Source organism: Bos indicus, chromosome 4 (genome assembly GCF_029378745.1).
Source record: "Bos indicus isolate NIAB-ARS_2022 breed Sahiwal x Tharparkar chromosome 4, NIAB-ARS_B.indTharparkar_mat_pri_1.0, whole genome shotgun sequence".
NCBI lineage: Eukaryota > Metazoa > Chordata > Mammalia > Artiodactyla > Bovidae > Bos > Bos indicus.
The window spans coordinates 111676325-111699896 of record NC_091763.1 but is presented as its reverse complement, the minus strand read 5'-3'; the positions used below and the strand labels follow the sequence as shown (position 1 = coordinate 111699896).

Sequence of the window (23572 nt, the reverse complement as noted above, 5' to 3'; positions counted from 1 at the left end):
CATGAGTCTAAGAAAATTCTGGGAGATAGGGAAGGACAGGGAAGCCCTGTGTGCTGCAGTTCATGGGGTGGCAAGGAGTCAGACCCGACTGACTGACTTAACAAGAGCATTATCAAATAGAAATACTTTTTTCCCTCCCCAAACTGTAACTGATTTCACTGCTCATTTCCACAGTGGGTTTGCAGTTCAAGCTAAGTGGCCAGATAATATGAAAGCTGACACTTCCCCAGGGCTCTGTCCACTTCTAACCATTTAAAATCACTCCCGAGTCTGGAGACCAGAGAGAAGCTTCCTTCTTTCTGCCTCTGCTGCCTTTGTCATTGGAACTGCCCTCAGACATGCCCAGAGGGTTCAGTCCTTTAATGGGAATCAGCCTAGGTTTTGATCCTAAAAATTTCACTCTTTCTGCTAGTTCTTACTGCCACTCCTGCTTCTCAGTCAGTAGTCGCCAGTGGCAATAGCTGCAGAGGCTGGGACATTAAGAAAAAAAAATAGGAGTTAATGATTTCTACACAAAACTGTTTTCTTCTTTTTTTTAACCCCCTTGCTGGATGGTGGTCATGGTTTAGTTGCTAAGTCGTGTCCCACTATAGCCCGCCAGGCTCTTCTGTCCATGGGATTCTCCAGGCAAGAATACTGGAGTGGGTTGCCATTTCCTTCTCCAGGGGATCTTCCCAACCCACGAATCGAACCCAGGTGCCCTGCATTGCAGGCAGATTCTTTACCAACTGACCTACAAGGAAAGCCCCTTGTTGGATACTATCAGCTAAAAAACTGCCTAGAACCAGAAGTAAGAACAAAGCACAAAAATCTTGAAGTCACTAACTTTCTGTCTCCAACCCTGAGCTTTCTGTCAGGTTTCCAGTTGGTTAATCCCACAGTAGGGCAAGAGGAAGCACTCAGCACCACCTTAAGTGCTCCACTTATCTGTTGGTGGGCAGGGGCCTGGGGTCAGGATTCCAGGTCAAAGCTCTCTCTTTGGATCTCAGCATGCATCTTGGCCACCGGGAATTATTAAAGATGAAGGCTCTTGTCAAATTCTCTCTCCATGTGCTCTGCCATAAACAAGCTGGGAGCCCCTGACTCGGTCACTTAACCGCCCTGGAGCCAAGCTCCCATGTCTGGAAACTGAGAGATTTGCACTGTCTGATCTCTAAGTGTCTTCCACTGCTAGAATGTCGCTGATTCTGTGTTTGTGCTTTTAAATGTGCTTGACCCAAGGACATATAGCTACATCTCACAGGAAGAAATGGGGAAAGGAAAAGAGCATCCTCTGAGGACATAATTACAAGAGTGATCCAATGTGATCCATTCTGGAATTTGCTCTGGAACCACACAGATCTCCTGGCTCCAGCTCTTATTGGCAAACCACGCAATAAGTCTGATTCTATTTTCTCCTTGGTACAAAACACAAAGATATCATCACATAGAGGATGTTGGAAGAATCAGGAGAAAATGAATATACAGTGCTTGTTCACAGCCTGCACAGGGGCTTCCCTGATGGCTCAGTGGTAAAGAATCCACCTGCTAATGCAGGAGATGCAGGTTTGATCCTTGGGTTGGGAAGATTGCCCTGGAGCAGGAAATGGCTACCCACTCCAGTATTCTTGCCTAGAAAATCCCAGGGACAGAGGAGCCTGGTGGGCTACGGTCCATGGCATTGCAACTACAAGACTTAGCGACTAAACCACCAGCATCACTTGCGTGCTGGACCCTTTCCCTTTCTTGTCTCTTCCAAGCATGAAACAGCAAAGACAAGGGCCTGTTTGAGCCCCTGGGGCCCTCTTACAGGGAATGACACTCATTTGAACCCCCCACTGAAGTGTCTTATCTTTGGAGAAATGACATGTTAGATACAGTCCTTGCTCTGTCCTTCTTGGTAAGGTTAATGGCCAGGGAAGGCCCTGGTTTATAAACGTCTTACAGTAGAGAGTGGCCTTTACACATCTCTAGCACACAGGATTGCATTCCCAAAGAACACGTGTCCACGTCATTTGGATAAAGCTCCATCATCATCTTTATTTCTTTTGTTGTCTCTGCCCTCGGAGTGTCCCTAAATAGGATGGTGTCTGCCTTACCTTTTCTACATGGCCTCTCAGAGTCACCTCTGCAGCTCTAAGAACCTGAACTGACATCTTAAACGTCCACCGTGACTACAGCGCTCTGCCTGCCAGGCTGACAGTCAGGTGGGTTTCTGGCCTGGACTCAGAGGTCCTTGGGGCTTCCCAGGTGGCCATAGTAGTAAAGAACCTGCCTGCTAAGTCAGGAGACACAGAGACCCAGGTTTAATCCCTGTATTGGGAAGATCCCCTGGAGGAGGAAACAGCAACCTACTCCAGTATTCTTGCCTGGAGAGTTCCATGGACAGAGGAGCCTGGTGGGTTATAGTCCATAGGGTTGCAAAGAGTCGGACATGACTGAAATGACTTGGCATGCAGAGGTCCTTGAGTAACACGTTCTCCTGATTGTTTCTACCCAAGTGTATTCAAAACACTTGCTTTTGTAATAAACTTGCTCTTAATTAATTGTTTAAAATCCCTGTATCCCTATAGGAGATATGAGGACTATTTGCCTCATATGGTTGAGAATAAGACAATTATCTAGCAAGTACTTTCCTTCTACAATTAATTATAGGTACTATATATAGTTACAAAAAGGATTTCTACCTCCCAAACCTGACATAATTTGTTTTTGAACTAATTCCATAGAAGCTCAGGAACCTCCTGCAAGAATAATTATATATTTAAATTTGAAAACAATTTCTATTCTATCAGCCCTTTCCATCCTCTAAATAGCTCCATTGTTTCTCCTAGGTGAGTATGTGCGATTTAGGGTGGGGGGAGATTTGTAATTTTACGCTACTTTTTATCTTAGCTGACCATCTGTCCTCAGTCACACTTTCAGTTTCATTTAGATTTGAGGTTTCCATTTAAATGTGTTTGAATAAGAAGACACCAAAGTCTGAGGGTATTAGCATTTTACAGTGCTATATGGGAAATGCAGCAGATTCTGGAATTCACTGATTTTTCTTAGCATTTTGATTATATGGGTCTATGAGTTCAGATGAATCAAAGTAAAAATGAAACTCAGCAGGCATGATGAAATCAACTGAAGCTGCCGAAACGGTTGGTCAGAGCCCACAAAAATTGTTTCATTCTCTAAGACTAGGGGGATAGAACCAGACCTAATTCAAGAGACAGCTTCTGAGGGCTGTCATCATTCAGGTCCTCAAATAGAGACAGACATTGCTCAGCAGCAGATTTGGTTTTTTAAACTGTAGCTTGGCACAGACTTCAGTAAATGACACGGAGTTAATCTCTACAAACAAGAGGATATATGTACGATGTCACTTTTCAAGTTATACAAATTAGAATTTAATTCCAACATTCATGCAGTATTGGTAACTGGATGCGGGTGGGGAGAGACCCAGATGACATATATTTTAAACAATTTAATTTCTGCCGTAAACTTAGAGATGTGAATGGAGACAAGGAAACCAGCCTGACCTTGTGCAGAGGAAGCTGTGTATATTCTCTGCTCTGTCTTTCCTCTGGGAGCCTCACAGAGGCTGTGAGGGGGCACAGAAGTTTGTTGCTTAAATGACATTTTCAAAGAAATATTTTGTTCATTTGTAAAACAGAAAGGCTAATATTTACCTTACCCAGCTCACAGGGGGGCTGTATCCAAGGAAACCACACATGTGTGAAATCTGGGAAATGCTATGATGTGGGCACTTTATCATTACTGTGTCCACGTTAGAACATTCTGAAAAGGAAGGTGGACATCAAAACTGCTAACTGCTACCTGGCAATTCAGGTACGAAGTATGGAATATGGCCCGTTGCCTGCAAAAACCGAAGATTTCTCTCTCTCGGACACAAAAATATTCCACATAATTGCAATTAAAGATTCACTGTGCTTCTGTTTGCATGAAATATCAGGTAAAATATGAATTAAGAAGTACTGATGAAGCTGCAGTCCTACAAGAAGCTGGAGGCCATACGGTGTCAGTGAACAGGACAGCTCCTTGTCTATCAACCGTCCTAAGAATGTTTCTAAGAGCAACAGCCTTGGGAGAAAAATGCAAATGAACACTGACCACCAGACTTCTGCTATTTCCCTGTCTAAATATAAAGTCTTCCTGAAACATGTATCACTTCTTTCTTCAACATCAGCTGCAATACTTTTATATCACAAATCCATTAAATTATCAAACATTTTGTGTTTTCCAATACTTTTGTATGTGCTTTTCACAAAACATGACTTTTTTTTTTTTAAATTCACAGATCACCTAGTAAAGTGCTAGATAAATAGCAGACACTTAAATAAATTCTTCCTGAGGACTGATTTAGTATGAGAAAACATGCTAATATTAGCTATAAACTGTTAATATACTCCCACATATACTATCTAATGTAGCTGGGATCTTGTCTTTAAGAATGGTAACAAAAATCTGCAGAAGCTGGATTTCATAACTATATTGAGCTAATCCATTACTTAAGGGGAACCCCTTATCTAATTCAAGGCTAACTTCATGATTAGAATTGATAAGTGAGAATATCTTTATATATTAATGAGTAATTATGACAAAATTTAGAAACTGACTTTCACTGGCCAGCACATGAGAACCTGCTTATTTTGAGCATGACACTACAATCCATCTCTCAAAATATGTTTAAAATGCATCTATGAAGGAGATCAGCCCTGAGATTTCTTTGGAAGGAATGATGCTAAAGCTGAAATTCCAGTACTTTGGCCACCTCATGTGAAGAGTTGACTCCTCGCATTGGAAAAGACTCTGATGCTGGGAGGGATTGGGGGCAGGAGGAGAAGGGGATGACAGAGGATGAGATGGCTGGATGGCATCACTGACTCGATGGACGTGAGCCTGAGTGAACTCTGGAAGTTGGTGATGGACAGGGAGGCCTGGTGTGCTGCGATTCATGGGGTAACAAAGAGTCGGACACGACTGAGCGACTGATCTGAACTGACCTGATCTGATCTGATATTATTATTTTATGTCAATATCTTTTTTTTAAGCAGTTGAAACTAATTTCTTATCATACAGTTCTGTTAAACTTGACTAGACAAAAGAAGTATTATTGTCTAGTAAATGCATGATAAAGTTCTTTTGACCAATTTAATTTTAAGGATAGCATATTCATTTTCTGCATGCAAGAAGAGAAAAATCAGAACAGGCTCCATCTCTCCTTTGTATCTGGAACATCGTGTGGTTTAATTGCTGACAGCCTCGATGTACTAAGCAGTAAGCAGCTGAGCATGCATCGTTACATTCCTTAGGACACCTCCTTGAGTGGATGCAATAATTTATTATATTGAGTAGTTCTAATTCTCCCTTGATTTATGGAAGCGGTAATAACAGTCCATCTCACAAAATGCTTTGCTAGGAGGACTCCAGATCCGGGCACTAAAATTTTTATGGCCTCCTCAGGAGAAGTTGGGATGCGGGTGGAATTCTCAGCACCACAGCTGAGAAAAACAGAGGGATCTGCCTGAGGTCTCCAGGCAAGTGAGTTACCCAGGGAACAGAATCCAGGTCTCCTGATGCCCTGCGCACAATCACAAAAGCACAGAACTCCCGGAAGAGTTGCCCAAATCCCGTGTGCCGACAAGAAGAGGGGAAATGAGACCCAGGATGCTCATCGCAGAATCCCCATAGCAACCTGTCACCATCTCCCTCTGACTACAATAAAGCACACTGGAGGGTATCAGGCAGCATAAAATCCTTATGGTACCCTTAATTAGGTGGGATCATTGCTCTCACTCCCTGACTTCCTGCAGCCCCAAATTCCTTTCTGTGGTGCCGAAACTCGAAAGCAAGATGTAGTTACAGAAACACTCTTTGGCTTACAAGGGACCATCAAGCTCTGATGATGATGAAACTTGATAGCAATAATGTCAAACTTTATATGACCATAATCCGAGTTTACAATGATACATTAAGCCATAATGTGACTATTTATATCACCATAAACTGAGTTTATGGTGATATAAATAGTCATGCTAATGGCATTAACAGCAGCACTCAGTGGAATCACAGCTGTTGAGTGCTGCTTATGCTGTTAGCATTGCTACTTATATCACCATAAACTTAGGTAGCACAGTCGTTACCTACAAATATACAAGAAAGATGAATGTCCACACTGTATGCCCAGATCTAGGCTCCTATACTGGAGACTTTATAGCTGTCACCCTCCTCTATGTATTAAGGTCTACTTAGCCCTCTATTTGGCTCTGTTTATACCAAAGAGCAATCTGTTTTTCTGCCAACCTCTGATTTGCTGGGAAACACTATTTAAAATTGATAAGAAGGTGCAAGCCGCCACCGCAGGCACACTTACTGTCTCCTTGGCAGCGCAGGGGACCCACACTCAGCTTGGCTTCTGAGCCTTGCCGGTCGGTATCTCCAACCACCACCTGGCTGACTGGCAGGTGATCTTTGTAGGATAAGAAACCAGCATCCTTTCTCCTGAATCACAAGGAAAGACAAACACATGAGGAGGCTACGTTAGAAGCACATCTTTTCTGATTATTGTTTAAGTTGTTCGACAAATGACCACGTTCCAATAACTGCTCAGAGAACCACAGTTAACGAGTTGTTCCTCTCTTCCACTTGGTGGTTTTGCAACTCACGGCTCAGAAGCAACTGTGGCCTCTTTGCTTTCTGGAAAACAGAACCGATGCCCTGCTTTCCGGAGTCACAACCAGGACACACCATACTGTTTCAGGCTGAGTGTAGACTATCACATTGCTTGAAGCACTCACAACACCTGAGCGTGTGTGCAGAGTTTGCTGCTGTCATGGAATCAAAAGTTCAACAAAGTCAACGAGATCTCTTGCATAAAATGAGAAACAAAGCCCTATTAAAAAAAATACCCTTGTCTCCTTAATTGCTTTCTTTCCTGCTGTGCATCAGCTAAATAAGAGACACTTTTTGTTCCTTCATCTCTTCTTGTTTATTAACAACGAAAAAGACTTTTAAGTTTCCAACACAGAGCAGGTGCTCACTAAGTGTCTATTTCCATCTGTAATGAGGAGTGGAGTTTAGAGGCAAGCCCAACTTGGCTTTTTTCTTGGATTTCTCCTCCTGTTTATGCTTATATTGTTATCTTGTTTCAGGTCTCCTAACTCAACCCTGTACCCACCCTAAATGGAGGGAGAGGGCAAGGCCAGTTGTAAAGCACTGACTCTAGGATGCAGCATAGAAATACAGGAGATGTCCTTGGGGATGGAGCCCAAGTGAGTTATGCGGTAGGACAGATTTTACCTTGATAGGAAATGCCTGGCCCTCATCCTCTTTTTGTACTGCTGTGGCTGAGAGATCCCCTGACTTGGGGCTGGATGGCTGGGAGGCGCGCAACAGGATCAAGTCATTCCACAGATTTATCTTTTTGCATGATTTTGTGCACTGTTCAGCCTAAATGTAAATGAGAATTTTGAAACTGTATGTACAACTGATCACAGGAGAGACAACTGATTTTGGATGATGGAAGAATGAGAGAGAGAGTTCAGTAGTCAGGTGAAAGATCTACCAGTTGCATCTCTTGCTGGCAATTGAGGAGAACCAAACTTGGAAACCTGCCTCCAAAATGCTGTGCTGTTAGGAGCAGTTGCTGGCTCCTCTGACTCTCTAGAATGTCACCAAACCCATGCTCCTTCATGTGTCAGGACCCACAGAAACCCAGGAAGGAGTCAGAATTTAGCCAGTGGACCCCAAACAAGTTTATTTTCCACTGCTTTGGTTATGTCAGTATTTCCAAAATAAAGTTAACTTTTTTTTTTTTTTTTTAATCAAATGAGAACAAGATCATGCAGAAAAGCACTGTGGCTCTTACTGACATTGCAGCTACTGATGATCCAGCCTCAAATAATTTGTAAGCCCACCTCCTGGTGACTCAGACAGTAAAGAATCTGCCTGCAATGCAGAAGACCTGGGTTCAGTCCCTGGATCAGGAAGATCCCCTGGAGAAGGGAGTGGCTACCCACTCCAGCATTCTTGCCTGGAGAATTCCATGGACAGAGGAGCCTGGTGGGCTACAGTCCACGGAGTCACAAAAGAGTTGGACATGACTGAGTGACTAACACTTTCACTCCTTATATTAGAAGTTCTATCAGTTAATATTATGTCAGAGAGGGAAGAAAGTCTTTGCTATTAAATTTTCATATTTAGGGTTTCTTAAGGGACAATAAATGCAAACACCCTTATCATTTGACAGTCTACTGGAACTATGTACATTCCTGTGGAATGTCAGGCTGAGATTCTCTACAAGTTCATTATCATCTAAGTAAGGGATCTGCAAGCTAAGATCTGAGAAAAATTAATCTTGTTCCTTTTTCTGGGATTGACCATAAGCTATTTAAAATTTGTTTTAAACAGTTGAAAAGAAATCCAAAGCAGAGCAATATTTTATGCCATATGAAAATTACATAAAAATCAAAGTCAGTGTCCATATGTAAAATTTTACTGAAACAAAACTTTTAATTTTTTAAAAAATTAAAAATTTTTTCTTTTTAAGTTTTCTTTCCTTTTTACAAATCGTCTATGGTGTCTCCAGGTTACATCGACAGAGTTGAGTAGCTGTGATAGAGACCATGTGGCCCTCAATGCCTAAAATATTTGTCTGGCCCTTTAAGAAAATGTTGTCAGCTCTTACTCCAAATCATCAGTATCCATTTTTCCTTTGGGAACTGATTGATCAAATATCCCACTGATAATCAGGGGGGCCTAATGTGCAACTTATCCCACAGTTGAGTGTACGTTAGGGAAGGGGCATGAGACTCTTTGAGGTGGGGGAAAAAATTTAAGCTGACATTATTCACTCTGGTAGTGAGAAATAACTTAGAACTTATTAATAATCAATGTTTTGATTGAGGTTGCACTACGTGAGCGTCACATGTCAGGATGCTCAACATCTTTACCTGATACTTCGCATTGTCAGTTCATTTATGATGAATGAGAAAGTGACTATTTTATAACAAATCTTGTGCTAATAAAAGAGTAGTTTGAAAACAAATGTTTGGAAATATTCCAATCATTATGTAATATTATTGCCAAAATTGATATGTGCATAATTTCATAAGAATTTACATATCTATATACTTCTACAACTTGGACACATAGTTTTAAAATATATGTAATAAATTGGTAAATGTGGAGTTCCAATGGATTTTGGACTTATTTTATAATACTGAAATGGGTCATTAACCAATTACTTTGCAAATAAAACTGACTCAGAGATGATAGAAATTTACTACATTTTATCAAAACCTTTGCATTCCTGGTCAATAAAGCTGAAAAATCAACATCATGATTCATTTGGAAATATACTTTTATCTAGTTTGTTATATGCACCTTGAAGTAATATTTTTCAACTGTGAAAGCCAATAAAGTCAAGTGTCAAAATTAAAAAAAAAAAAAAGAGAGGCAGATCTTCAAATTAGTAACTCAAGATTATATAAAATAGTATGTATTTAATCACATCACAGTTATAAAATCTATTAAAGGAAAACACTATTAATTTCTATTACTATTTTAGAAAAAATATTAATGTCAACTTTATATCATTTTTAAAAATTTTGTTTTATATTGAACATAAAATGTTAATTCACCAAACCTATGTCTTATTTTTATACTTATTTATAAACATGTATTCAAAATTTTCAAAAAATAGGAAAAGGATCAAAAATAGGAACACTGCTCTAATTCATAGGAAACAATAACAATAGGGTATCTACCACTGAGCACCTGTGTACACTATACTGTTTCTTGTAGACAACATTTAATCTGAAATCAATTCTTCCACAGAGGCATCATTATCCCCATTTAACTGAAGAGAATCAGATAATTTATCTTGACCAAGGTCACCAGCTCAATGATCATAGAATCTGGATTCAGTTCTAGATTATCTGGATCCTAATCAAGGATTTTCCAAGGGGCGGGGGATGGAGAGGAAAAGCAAAACAGAACCAAAAAGCAACTATGTTAATTCAAAACCCTTTTTATTTTCATTTACGGGTGAAGTGAAAATGTACTTTTAAAGATATACTTAGCTATCTTGAAATGAGAAAATTATTTATAATTAGTAAATTCAAAGGTATCTGTAATGTTATATTCACAAACATCCCCGGCACCATCAACATACTTAGTAAAAGTGATCTAGAACTACCCCAGGCCCCAAACTAATCACCATCTTTAGTGGTACATAGAAGTTTACAAAAGGTTACAATTCAGCTAATACACAAATCCCCCTTAGCCTCAGGGATATGTTCCAAGACCCGCAGTGGATGGCTGGAACCATGGATAGTACTGAACCCTATATGTACTATGCTTTTTCCTGTGTTGTTCAGTTGCTAAGTTATATCTGACTTTTTGAAACTCCATGGACTGCAGCATGCCAGGCTTCCCTGTCCTACTATCTCCCGGAGTTTGCTCAAATTCATGTCCATTGAGTCGGTGATGCCATCCAACCACCCCATCCTCTACTACCCTCTTCTCCTTTTGCCTTCAATCTTTCCCAGCATCAAGGTATTTTAAAATGAGTCATCTCTTTGCATCACAAGGCCAAAGTATTGGAGCTTCAACTTCAGCATCAGTCCTTCCAGTGAATATTCAGGGTTAATTTCCTTTAAGATTGACTGGTTTGATCTCCTTGCAGTCCAAGGAACTCTCAAGAGTCTTCTCAGTTCTGTTCAGTCACTCAGTCATGTCCGACTCTTTGCAGCCCCATGGACTGCAGCACACCAGGCCTCCCTGTCCATCACCAGCTCCCAGAGCTTGCTCAAACTCACGTCCATAGTCAGCGATGCCATCCAACCATCTCATCCTCTGTCGTCCCCTTCTGTCATCCCCTTCTCCTCCTGCCCTCAATCTTTCCCAGCATCAGGGGCTTTTCTAATGAGTCAGTTCTTTGCATCAGGTGGCAAAGGATTGGAGTTTCAGCTTCAGCATCAGTCCTTCAAATGAATATTCAGGACTGATTTCCTTTAGGATTGATTGGTCTGATCTCCTTGCAGTCCAAGGGACTCTTAAGAGTCTTCTCCATCACTGCAGTTCAAAAGCATCAATTCTTTGGTGGTCAGCTTTCTTTATAGTCCACCTCTCATATCTATACGTGACTACTGGAAAAAGCATAGTTTTTAAGAGTCTTCTCCAGCATCACAATTTGAAAGCTTTTACCTAACCTACTCTATATATCTGTGATAAAGATTAATTTATGAATGAGGCACAATACGGGATTAACAACTAATGATAAAATAAGACAGTTATAACAAGATGGCATTATAAAGATGTGAATGTGACCTCTCACACACACATACAATATCTTAATAACTTTTCCATCCTAACTAAGCACTGTGGTATAACTTTTGCAGTTTGAGGTGTGATAGCAAAACTACCACGCATTTCTTCTTCCTTCTTCACAATCTCATGGATAGAAGATCCATTCTTACCATAAACCTCAGCAACCTCATGATATGGTTTTCTTTCCTTATTAAATCACTGCCTTTTCACTTAACGACAGTACTTAATGGCTTCTCTTTGGCATATCTGAATTGCCGGCATTGCTACTCTTGCGCTTTGGGGTCATTATTAAGTAAAATGAAGAAAAGAAGTGCAATACCATGACAGTCTATCTGATAACCCAGAAGGCGAATAAGTGACTGTCTTAGTGGAACATGCTGGACAAAGGGTTGATTCCCTTTCTAAGTGGATGCAGAAGGATGTCATCAGATTTCATCACACTGCTCAAAACAGTGCAATTTAAAACAACTGAATTGTTGATTTCTGAAATCTTCACTTAATACTTTCAGATCATATTGTCTGAGGTTAACTGAAACCTCATAAAGCAAAACCTTGGATGAGGGACTACTGTAGCGATAACCCTCAGATACTCCTTAAACCAAGAAAATAGGACAGAATAATCAACTGAGAAGAAAAAAAAAAAAAATATATATATATATATATAAAGTTACCTTCTCAATCATTTTTGATAAGGGATATAAATAGGGCTCCAGAGATTTTAAAGTCACAAACAGCTGTGTTTCAAACTCACAAAACAGTCGACTCCACTGGAAACAAATTGGTTGTAGAAACAAATTCACAGGTGGCAATAAAATGGCTTGACTAGCACCAAGCGTCTGATGTGATCCTGCAGCATAACCCACTTTCAGAAACTGACGTGTGAGTGGATAGAAAATAAACTGAGACCTCAAGAGGCTCCCTTCCAAACACCTATAAGACTTCTATCTTAGCACCAGCGTGAAAATTATTTAGCAAGCAAAACAAGACTTCATTGAAAGTTATGATCTTTAACGATCGAGGTCAATCTAATTTAGAGAGATATTCAGTAACTATTTATCATGTTAGCATAATCTAATTACATCTGTTGCACTAAAAAAATTCTATCATGCATTTCCAATAGGCCCTGAACTCAGACTCTTCTGTAGTTTTTTTATTAGTGTTGTTATTAAAAGAAAACTTGATTCTACAGAATTTTCTTCTCTAACTTGGCATGATGGTTCTTTTACTTCATTTTTGTGAGGAATTCTGTCTTACTCTGCTGCTCTTTCCTTGCCTTCTTTTCTTTTCCTGCTGAGAAAGCAAACAAGCCCCTAGGCAGATTGGTCTTGCCCTCAGCTCAGTAAAAACACAAAAACAAAAAACCCCGAAGGAAAATAAACAGTCTAAGCTTCTGCAATTATAAGCTTGCTTTTCTACTAGGTGTTATAAAAGTTACTACACTATGAGTGTGTTCCATAATTCTAGCAGAGAAGAATTTCTCCTGCTTTATGAAGTTTTAGAAGTACTTGGTTACTTAAAACAAACACATAGAATTACAGTCAGTGAACTTTCACGTATTCCCATCACAGAATCACCTAAGGTAGAAATTTCTGGAAGAATCCAGGAAGCCAAAGATTTAGCTACAGAGGATGTCACAAAAAGAGACATAGAAATGGGGAATAAGCACATGAGAAGATACTTTATATTATTAGTTCAGTTCAGTTCAGTCACTCAGTCGTGTCCAACTCTTTGCCACCCCATGAATCGCAGCACACCAGGCCTCCCTGTCCATCACCAACTCCCGGAGTTCACTCAGACTTATGTTCATCGAAGTCGGTGATGCCATCCAGCCATCTCATCCTCTGTCATCCCCTTATCCTCCTGCCCCTGATCCCTCCCAGCATCAGGGTCTTTTCAAATGAGTCAACTCTTCGCATGAGGTGGCCAAAGTACTGGAGTTTCAGCTTTAGCATCATTCCTTCCAAAGAAATCCCAGGGCTGATCTCCTTCAGAATGGACTGGTTGGATCTTCTTGTAGTCCAAGGGACTTTCAAGAGTCTTCTCCAACACCACAGTTCAAAAGCATCAATTCTTCGGTGCTCAGCTTTCTTCACAGTCCAACTCTCACATCCATACATGACCACAGGAAAAACCATAGCCTTGACTAGACGGACCTTTGTTGGCAAAGTAATGTCTCTGCTTTTTAACATGCTATCTAGGTTGGTCATAACTTTCCTTCCAAGGAGTAAGCGTCTTTTAATTTCATGGCTGCAGTCACCATCTGCAGTGATTTTGGAGCCCAGAAAAATAAAGTCTGACACTGTTTCCACTGTTTCCCCATCTATTTGCCATGAAGTGATGGGCCCAGATACCATGATCTTCGTTTTCTGAATCTTGAGCTTTAAGCCAACTTTTTCACTCTCCTCTTTCACTTTCATCAAGAGGCTTTTTAGTTCCTCTTCACTTTCTGCCATAAGGGTGGTGTCATCTGCATATCTGAGGTTACTGATATTTCTCCAGGCAATCTTGATTCCAGCTTGTGCTTCTTCCAGCCCAGCATTTCTCACGATGTACTCTGCATAGAAGTTAAATAAGCAGGGTGACAATATACAGCTTTGATGTACTCCTTTTCCTATGTGGAACCAGTCTGTTGTTCCATGTCCAGTTCTAACTGTTGCTTCCTGACCTGCATATAGGTTTCTCCAGAGGCAGGTCAGGTGGTCTGGTCCAAGGTAAGGAGCAGCAGCTGTGCTTTGCTGGAGCAGCCGTGAAGAGATATCCCACCACCAAGGTAAGAGAAACCCAAGTAAGACGGTAGGTGTTGCAAGAGGGCATCAGAGGGCAGACACACTGAAACCATAATCACAGAAAACTAGCCAATCTGATCACACGGACCACAGCCTTGTCTAACTCAATGAAACTAAGCCATGCCGTGTGGGACCACCCAAGACACAATAAAGTCGAACTTTAAAAATACTTCTAATGGTGTCCTCAGTCTCCATTGACTATTGCGCTTTCCTCGATGGATGTAAAGTAGTATTTTCTACAAAGCAATTAAAACGACCATCACAATTAGATCTTTAGAATCCCAGAATATGTCCCCTATGAAATGAAAGTAATTACAAATTCAATTACTCCTTTTCAGTGGGAATAGCTTAGGCCTTTTGTAAATGCATGACAATTATCTGTTTAGTTTAGAATCTCTTAAAAAGCCTTTGTAACCATTTCAGGATTCTATGCAAATTGTTCTTTTTTGATTTTCCTTCTGGAATGCAAGTTCCCTGAGGCCAGATATATTGTCTCCTGCAACTTTATAAACCAAATTCTAGTGTAGCTAGAAGTGGCTCATTCCGCATGTTTCATGACTTAACAAATACATGAATAAACATAGAAGTCAACTAGGCACAGTCCTACAATAGTCTTCAGTATGTGCTGACTAACAACGCTAAGAAATGAGAAAGAGATCTTTCTTATAATTGGAGTTCCTTGAAAGCTCTTGTAACACTTTCATTATTTCTTTTCTGTAATTGAAGTTTTATTTTTTCTTTAGAAAGTAGTATTCAATTAGACGTTTCATATATAATTAATACAGCAGAAATAATTAAATCTTAAAGATAGGAGTCTGATGGTGAGTCTATGTAAAAGTAAGTTACTACATTTATCTGGGCCATTGTTTCTTTACATAGGTAAGTTATATATATTTTGGTTTTGAAGAGTATCAGAATAAGCAGCTCTAAAATATGCCTCTTTGGCATGTAGAGTATTTTGAGCTAAAGGCCACTGAGATCAGTAGACTCAAGAAAAACTCCAAACACAGGGCACAAGTTTTCTTTTTGTAAAGGAAAATTTCATTTGTAGAGAAGCCTCTCTCCTGCACCTGGAATAAAAGGGCTCTTAATGGCTTTTTTCAGTGAAGAAGATACTGACTTAAACCTGCGTAACAAATCTCACTAAACAACTCTCGTTTACCATGCTTTCCCTGGTCACTTTCTCATAACTTGCCTCCCCCACCCAGAAGCCCGGAACCCCTTGTCTTTTGGCTTAAGATGGTGTATGAGCCCAGGTTCTAACCACTGCTTGGGGTCTTCATCACTGGGTGCTTGCATAGGTACATGAATGATGTACATGTTAATAAACATGTTCTGTCTGCCCTTCTCTTGCTAGTTTTGAAGAGCTGAAGATGGGTGGAGGAAAATATAGTTTTGCCTTCCCTGTAGTTCTTATTCTACTTGTGTTTGTTAATTTTGTTATTATAGAAAACAAATAGTAATCATCTGAATTAATGTGGCTTAAAACATAAATGCGTGGCCTGTTTTTCAATGGCGTGGGGTTACTGGTAGCTCTTTGAGGAGAGGGCTTTGTGGTTTTAGTTTCCCCAGAAACTATTAGTACAGTGTCCAACATATAGTTTGGGAGACTAATTATCACCCTGATGTTTCAGATGAGGTAACAGATTTGGAATAAACCTATGCCTGGTCTAAAGTATTCAACTAATGAGTGGTTGAACTAGGAAAAGAAGACCAATCTTCACCACTGTAGAATTTAAGAAAACGCATGTTTCCATTTCTCAAATTCTACTACAATAATTTCCATTTTGTTCTTATGAATTATATGAAAATCTATTAGTTTATCAGAGGAAAATTGTTTCACTGATTTGAAGACTCGATTGTAAACTATTACAGTTTACTTTGTCTTTTTTACACTCTTCTTTTCCCTAAGCAAGGGCTCCTCGAGTGTATGTGTGTCTATTTTTAAGAAGTGTGGTAAATGACCACTTTTGGTTGTATTTTTATCTTTCAGCTGTTATTTATTTATGGTATATTTGTTTGTGGCAGTGCTGGGTCTTTGCTGCTGTGCGATCTTTCCTCTGGTTGCAGTGGGTGGGGACGTCTCTCTAGCCGTGGTGCCTGGGTTTGTCACTGCTGTGGCTCCCCTTGTGGAGCACAGGCTCCAGGCTCAGGGGGTTCAGCAGTTGCAACATGTGGGCTCAGAAGTTGTGGCACACAGGCTTAGTTGCTCTGAGACATATGGCATCTTCCTGGATCAGGGATCGAACCCATGTCCCCAGCGTTGGCAGTAGATTCTTTACCACTGAGTCACAAGGGAAGCCCTCCTTGTGTTTCTGTAAACTGTGCCTCATATATTGTATGACTGGTAAGGATGGGGTACTTGATGTGTGGCATCCTTGATATGTCCATGTATTTTCATTTCCAGCAATTAATGGCCAACCCTTGGCATCTCAGAAGTACTCAATGGGAAAATCTTCACTATTACTGGCTCTGTATATCTTTAAAAATTAAGGGAGAAGGAAATGGCAACCCATTCCAATATTCTTGCCTGGAGAATCCCAGGGACAGAGGAGCCTAGTGGGCTGCCATCTATGGGGTTGCACAGAGTCGGACATGACTGAAACGACTTAGCAGCAGCAGCAGTAGCAACATGTGAAATAGATCTCCAGTCCAGGCTCTATGCATGGGATAGGGTGCTCAGGGCTGGTACACTGGGATGACCCTGAGGGATGGGATGTGGAGGGAGGTGGGAGGGGGGTTCGGATGGGGGACACATGTACACCCATGGCTGAATCATGTGAATGTATGGCAAAAACCACTACAATATTGTAAAATAATTAGCCTCCAATTAACATAAATAAATAAATTTTTAAAAAATTAAAAAAAAATTAAGGGTGAACATTCTGGGCTCTTTCAGGGTTCCTAGAGATTTGCTTCTAACCGACAGACAAATGCAGACAAATCCAATCACTTCTGACTCCCCTCTGCTTTGGCATGGCTCCTCTTCAGTCTTCTTCGTGGCTCAATGGCCTTTCCTCTCAAGGTAGCTTGTGGCTGGCTTCCTCCTACAGGTTCCACATTTAGGACCTGCATTCTTGTCTCACTGAACTCTGAAAGGGGGTGTGGACTACAGGCTGACGTCGTTTCACCTTGAAGTGAGTCAGGGAGACTTCAGGCTGCTGTGAGTCAGTCCTGTACTCTCTAGCTCCAGCAGTCATGGATTGAGCTCTCTGATTCATTCTGTGAAGCTGCCCTTTTCCTCTCCCATAATGGTGGGGTGGTTGGAGGTAGATAGAATATGCTAACAACTCTGCAAACAAATCTTTCCCATTGGTCTCTTCTCCAGGAATTTTTAGGCTTCTTGTATGTCACTTGAGGTAGATAATTGACTCAGAGCTCTACTTTGCTTTAGAATGTGGGGGTACTTGATCACTCAGTCAAGTTCACAGCCTTGGAGCCAGTACTGAAACTCCAAGACAACAGAAGTAACCTAATTTATGACTGCTTCCCTGAACATGAAAAAAATCCTAAACCTAGTCAATTTCTATAACATCGTATTTCCATATGATTTATTCTCTGTGTAAAGTATTCCTTCACTGTTCCCACAGATATTCACAATCATGAAAGACAACAATCAAACTCTCCACCCCCTAAGTTTTTTCCTAAGCAGATTACTTGCAAGAGTATTGGTTCTGATGAATTTGGCCTCAGAAGAAAGTTTAATACACTCTGAATTTTTGTTTTGTGGATCTGATCACTCTAAAAGGTAGCTTTTTTTTTTTTTTTTTTCAGTGATAGAAGGAAGCGTTCTTCTTTTAGCTAAGGATGACTGCTTTTTCTTTCCATCACCATTTCTTCAGCCCCCTTCATGTAACACAAATCCATAAAAATGACTCTCGTATTTCTTTTCTCCACAGACATCACATCATCTTTGACATATTTTGTCATCCCACTTCATCTCAGCAGGGCATTTTGCTCCCCTAGTGCACAAAAAAGACTTGTTTGAAGGTAGAAGTGGTTTCCTTTATTCATTTCTGAAATCTGTAGGGCCCTTAAGGTGATCAATATTTGTTTTTATGTTATCAATATCTTGAAGATGGTGTGAAGTGTAAACATGTGAAAAAGGCCTCAGCTATAGTAAGTAAAAGCACTTACTTGTTAGGATGAGATGGTCCAAATAAAAACAAAGTTCCAAAACATCTCTCGGTACCTGGACTAATGAGAAGCAGAAGGGACCCATGGAAAGAGGCTTAAGACAGCTGTCAGTGAGAAGGATAACCCAAGGAAATGAAAACTAAATGATCTGAAATTTGGGAGAGAGAAAGACAAAATAATGATGAGTAATGTAAGCCTGAAGAGATCTTCAAGGAGAAAAATTCAATTATATTAAATGTTGCAAAGATATCTAGTATATAAAAAATTATTCCTGTTGTTCAGTTGCTGTCACATCCAACTCTTAGTGACCCCATGGACTGCAGCACACCAGGCTTCGCTGTCTTTCACCATCTCCTGGAGCTTGCTCAAACTCATGTCCATTAGGTCCGTGATGCCATCTAACCATCTCTTCCTTTGTCATCCCCTTCTCCTCTTGCCTTCTATCTTTCCCAGCATCAGGGTCTTTACTAATGAGTCAGCTCTTCATATCAGGTGACCAAAGTATTGGAGCTTCAACTTCAGCATCAGTCCTTCCAATAAATATTCAGGGTTGATTTCCTTTAGAATTGACTGGTTTGATCTCCTTGCAGTCCAGGGGACTCTCAAAAGTCTTCTCCAACACCACAGTTCAAAAGCATCTATACTTTGGTGTTCAGCCTTCTTTATGGTCCAATTCTCACATCCATACATGACTACTGGAAAAAACCATAGCTTTGACTATATGGACCTTTGTCAGCAAAGTAATGTCTCTGCTTTTTAATACACTGTCTAGATTTGTCATAGCTTTTCTTCCAAGAAGTAAGTGTCCTTTAATTTCATGGCTGCAGTCATCATCTGCAGTAATTTTGGAGAAATTAGGTATATCAATTTGGTGATCATTGGTAGACATATCTCAAAGATTTTATTTAGAGCAATGAAGAAAATTTTCAGTGGCTGATAATCAAATGGGAAATGAAAGGGCAGAGACCAGTCTTAAACCCCTGTTCTGAAGTTGCAATGAGAAATAGAAGAAGCAACAGGATAGAAGCTGGGGAGTTTGCAACATTAGGAGATTTTGTTTATACACTGGGTGCTGGATTAATTAGGTTTTATAACATATGTCTGTAATCAATTTGCCAACATTATTTTACAAGCTTTTGGAAGCAAAACTCATGACTGGCCTATGTATACAAGCAGTGTATAGATGGCATAAAACTGTCAGCGAATGACCTGAAGTGGCACATAGTTAGGACATTCTGACCATTGCTGGGTAACACTAATAACAAGAGCAGATTCCTCTTGCTTCTCATCCAGGGAACAAATAGCACCTGATTGCTTTCTTCAAATAAAAACTAATCAAGTGAGGAATCCCTGACCTTTCTGAAATATGATAGCCAACATATTTTTGGAAAAGATCCTTGGGCCTGCATCTTGGAGGAAAGGACTGAAAGAAGAACTAACTAGATAATTTCACAGTGAGGTAGGTGTTTTCTGGTTAACTCTAGCCATTTGGAGCTTTGAAGTTTATTATATTTGGACAAAGACAGAAATTCAGTAACCTACTCAGGGACATTCTAAAAGTTCAGGTAATTAGATTTTAATAAACAAGGCCATCTCTTTGGCAACCTAACTTCGGAATTTAGAGGTTGGATCATTTATGATGCAGTCCAACTTGTACAAATTAAAAGGCATATAAATTGTCCCCTCAGAAGAAAGGCAATAAAAATCCATCACTGCTAACTGAGGGATAACAAATACTGTCAAAGGAAAGAGTGAGTGGCCTAAACTTGTAGGGCCATGCAAGTCGTGAACAAGGCAAAACTCAATTTAGTGGCAGTTTTATGGAGAGAATAAAGCATATGAGTGTCTTGTTTGTGTAGATTTATTTTGCTCTAATGAGAAACCAGGAAGGGAAATTGTCACATTCTTCTAATAGGCAGAGTATCCAGTTTGCAACTAATTTGAAAATGGGAAAGAAAAATGATGCAAACAAATCTGGGCGGGATTAGCTGTCTCATTTCCTTGATGTGCGCATGATTTTGATGACTAACCTTTTGTTGTTCCTCAGTTGCTCAGTCATGTCCAATTCTTTGCAACCCCATGGACTGCAGCACACCAGGCTTCCCTGTCCTTCACCATCTCCTGGAGCTTGCTCAAACTTATGTCTATTGAGTCAGTGATGCCGTCCAACTATCTCATCATCTGTCATCCCCTTCTCCTCCTGCCTTCTTTCCCAGAATCAGAGTCTTTTCCAATGAGTCAGTTCTTTGCATCAGGTGGCCAAAGTATTGGAGCATCAGCTTCAGCATCAGTCCTCCCAATGAAAATTCAAGGTTGATTTCCTTTAGGGCTGACTGGTTTGCTCTCCTTGCAGTCCAAGACACTCTCAAGAGACTTCTCCAACACCACAGTTCAAAAACATCATTTCTTCAGTGCTCAGCCTTCTTTATGGTCCAACTCTCACATTCGTCCATGACTACTGGAAAAGCCATAGCTTTGACTATATGGACCTTTGTCAGCAGAGTAATGTCACTGCTTCTTAATATGCTGTCTGGGTTGGTCATAGCTTTTCTTCCAAGGAACAAGTGTTTTTTAATGTCATGGCTGCAGTCACTGTCCATAGTGATTTTGGAGCCCAAGAAAATAAAGAGCAAATCGCTTTTCTTTTTCAAATAAAGGGCAGAGGGACTGAGAACCCATAGGGAATTTGACTTTGAAGGCCAGTGGGATTTGATTCCATAACTTCCACAGACTGGGGAATCAGAGACTCTTGGAGGACACAAACTAAACTTTGTACACACCAGGACCCAGGAGAAAGGAGCAGTGACCCCGCAAGAGACGGAGCCAGGCTTGCCTTGAGTGTCAGGAGTCTCCGCTGGAGGTGTGGGTGGCCTGCCGCAGGGTCACAGACACTGACCGCAGCAGTCCTGGGAGGCATGGCGGGCTGACATAAGTCCTTCTGGAGGAGGTCACCATTACCCCTACCATAGTTTGGCCTCAGGCCAAACTACAGGGAGGAACACAGCCCCACCCCATCAGCAGAAAATTGGATTAAAGATTTACTGAGCATGGCCTTGCCCACCAGAGCAAGACCCAGTTTTCCCCACAGCCAGTCCCTCCCATCAGGAAGCTTCCATAAGTCTCCCAACCTCATCCATCAGAGGGCAGATGGAATGGAAACCACAATCACAGAAAACTAACCAAACTGATCACATGGACCACAGCCTTGTATAACTCAGTGAAACAATGAGCCATGCCTTTGTTAACTATAAACTGGCACTTGCCAAGAGCATTGCCAATGACTGAACAACAAGGGCATTTGCCATTTGCCTCTGTGGAGATAGAACTACTGACCTTCAACACCCCCTGAGGGAGTTCAGGGTGGGATGAGGCACTTTGTGTTCCAGGGAATCTAGTGGGACAGGTCTTTAGATAGTTGGATGTTTCTAGGAACAGATGATCTCCAGAAAAGCACTAAATCCCTTCATGGTGACATCAGATCCTTGTGACTAGCAGAAAACCATTTGTAAAATAAGGGCTTAATGGTATTGAACTCTGCCTTCACCAAAACCTTACATATTGAACTTCCTCCCACTGCCTCTCTGCAGCAGTCTCTCCGAGCTCTCTGAGGTGCTGCCTCCCAAGCTGCAGTCCTCATTTTGCCCCAAATAAAACTTAACTCTCAGCTCTCAAGTTGTGTATCTTTTTAGTCGACACCTTGTAGGGTCACCCAAGACAGATGGGTCATGGTGCCGAGTTCTGACAAAACGTGGTCCATTGGAGAAGGGAATGGCAAGTCACTTCAGCATTCTGGCCTTGAGAACCCCACGAACAATATGAAAGGGCAAAAAGATAAGACACTTAAAGACGAACTCCACAGGTCGGTAGGTGCCCAATATGCTACTGGAGAAGAGTGGAGGAATAGCTCCAGAAGGAATGAAAAGGCTGAGCCAAAGTGGAAGCAACGCCCGGCTGTGGATGTGTCTGCTGGTGAAAGTAAAGTCTGATGTAAAGAACAGTATTGCATAGCAACCTGGGATGTTAGGTCCACAAATCAAGGTGAATTGGAAGTGGTGAACAGGAGATGGCAAGAGTGAACATCAGTGTTTTAGGAATCAGCGAACTAAAATGGATGGGAATGGGTGAATTTAACTCAGATGACCATTAATCTACTACTGCGGGCAAGAATTCCTTAGAAGAAATGCAGCAGCCCTCATGGTCAACAAAAAAGTCCGAAATGCAGTAGTTGGGTGCAGTCTCAAAAATGACAGAATGACCTCGTTTTGTTTCCAAGACAAAGCATTCAGTATCACAGTAATTGAAGTCTGTGCTCCAACCACCAATGTTGAAGAAATTGAAATCGAACAGTTCTATAAAGACCTGCAAGATCTTTTAGATCTAACACCAAAAGAAGATGTCCTTTTCATTATAGGGAACTGAAAGGCAAAAGTAGGAAGTCAAGAGAGTCTAACCTTACTCAGAGTTTATGTCAGTCTGCTTGATCTGCCATAACAAGCCATCCTGGATTGGGTGACATTTTTTATTTCCTCACAGTCCCAGAGGCTGGAAGTCCATGTTCAAAGTGCCAGAAGTGTTGTCTGCTGAGGCCTTTTCCCTTGTCTTGCAGACAGTCTTCTTCTCACTATGTCCCCACATGGCCCTTCCTCTGTTAAGCACAGAGAAAGTGAGCTGGCTCTGGGAGCCTTCCCTCTTCTCATAAGGATGCTCATTCTATTGCACTAGGGGGGCTCCATAAATTATGAGCCCACTTAACCTTCATCACCTTCTTAATGGCCTTATCTCCAACTACAGTCTCATTGGGGGTTAGGACATTAACATATGAACTTTGAAAAGAGGTGTCATAATTCACAGTTAAGTCTGTACCGTTGGATACAACTTGTCATATTGAGTTTTGGAAACATTAATTCTGGGAGATGATTATGTGTTTTCCAGAAAGAAAAAAGATTTGGTCTCCCAAATGTGGGAAATGCTGTATCTGCTCTATATTTCACTCTTGATATTCCCTACATTGAGTAAAACCTATTTAACTTTGTTTAACCCAGAATCCTGGAAAAGGGACTTTTTCCTCAGCACACATACCAGTATCCTGAGAAACAACGTTCTGTCTTGTACTAGTTTGTGAGGCATGGTTTTTGATATTCTGTGGCTTCTCAAATACAGCTTAAACAGCAAATCATTTACAGAGCTTAACAGATAAGAACAAAAAACAGAAAAGTAGAGAGCGCTAGAGGTACTTAACAACCTAATTGTAGATGCTTTGTTCGCCCCTGTGAGTACCTGTTCCCACCATACAAAGATAGTGTGTCTTAATCAATTAGTATAGAACAACT

General features: G+C 40.9%; 1 protein-coding gene across 1 annotated transcript in view; it reads right to left on the bottom strand.

The window, feature by feature from the left end:
• CNTNAP2 (contactin associated protein 2) overlaps positions 1-23572 on the bottom strand; it is a 1639050-nt gene that overhangs the window by 408355 nt on the left and 1207123 nt on the right. The window contains exon 15 of the mRNA XM_070787139.1: positions 6362-6489. Coding sequence (XP_070643240.1) covers positions 6362-6489 — 128 coding nt within the window. The remainder of the gene's footprint in view (positions 1-6361; positions 6490-23572) is intronic.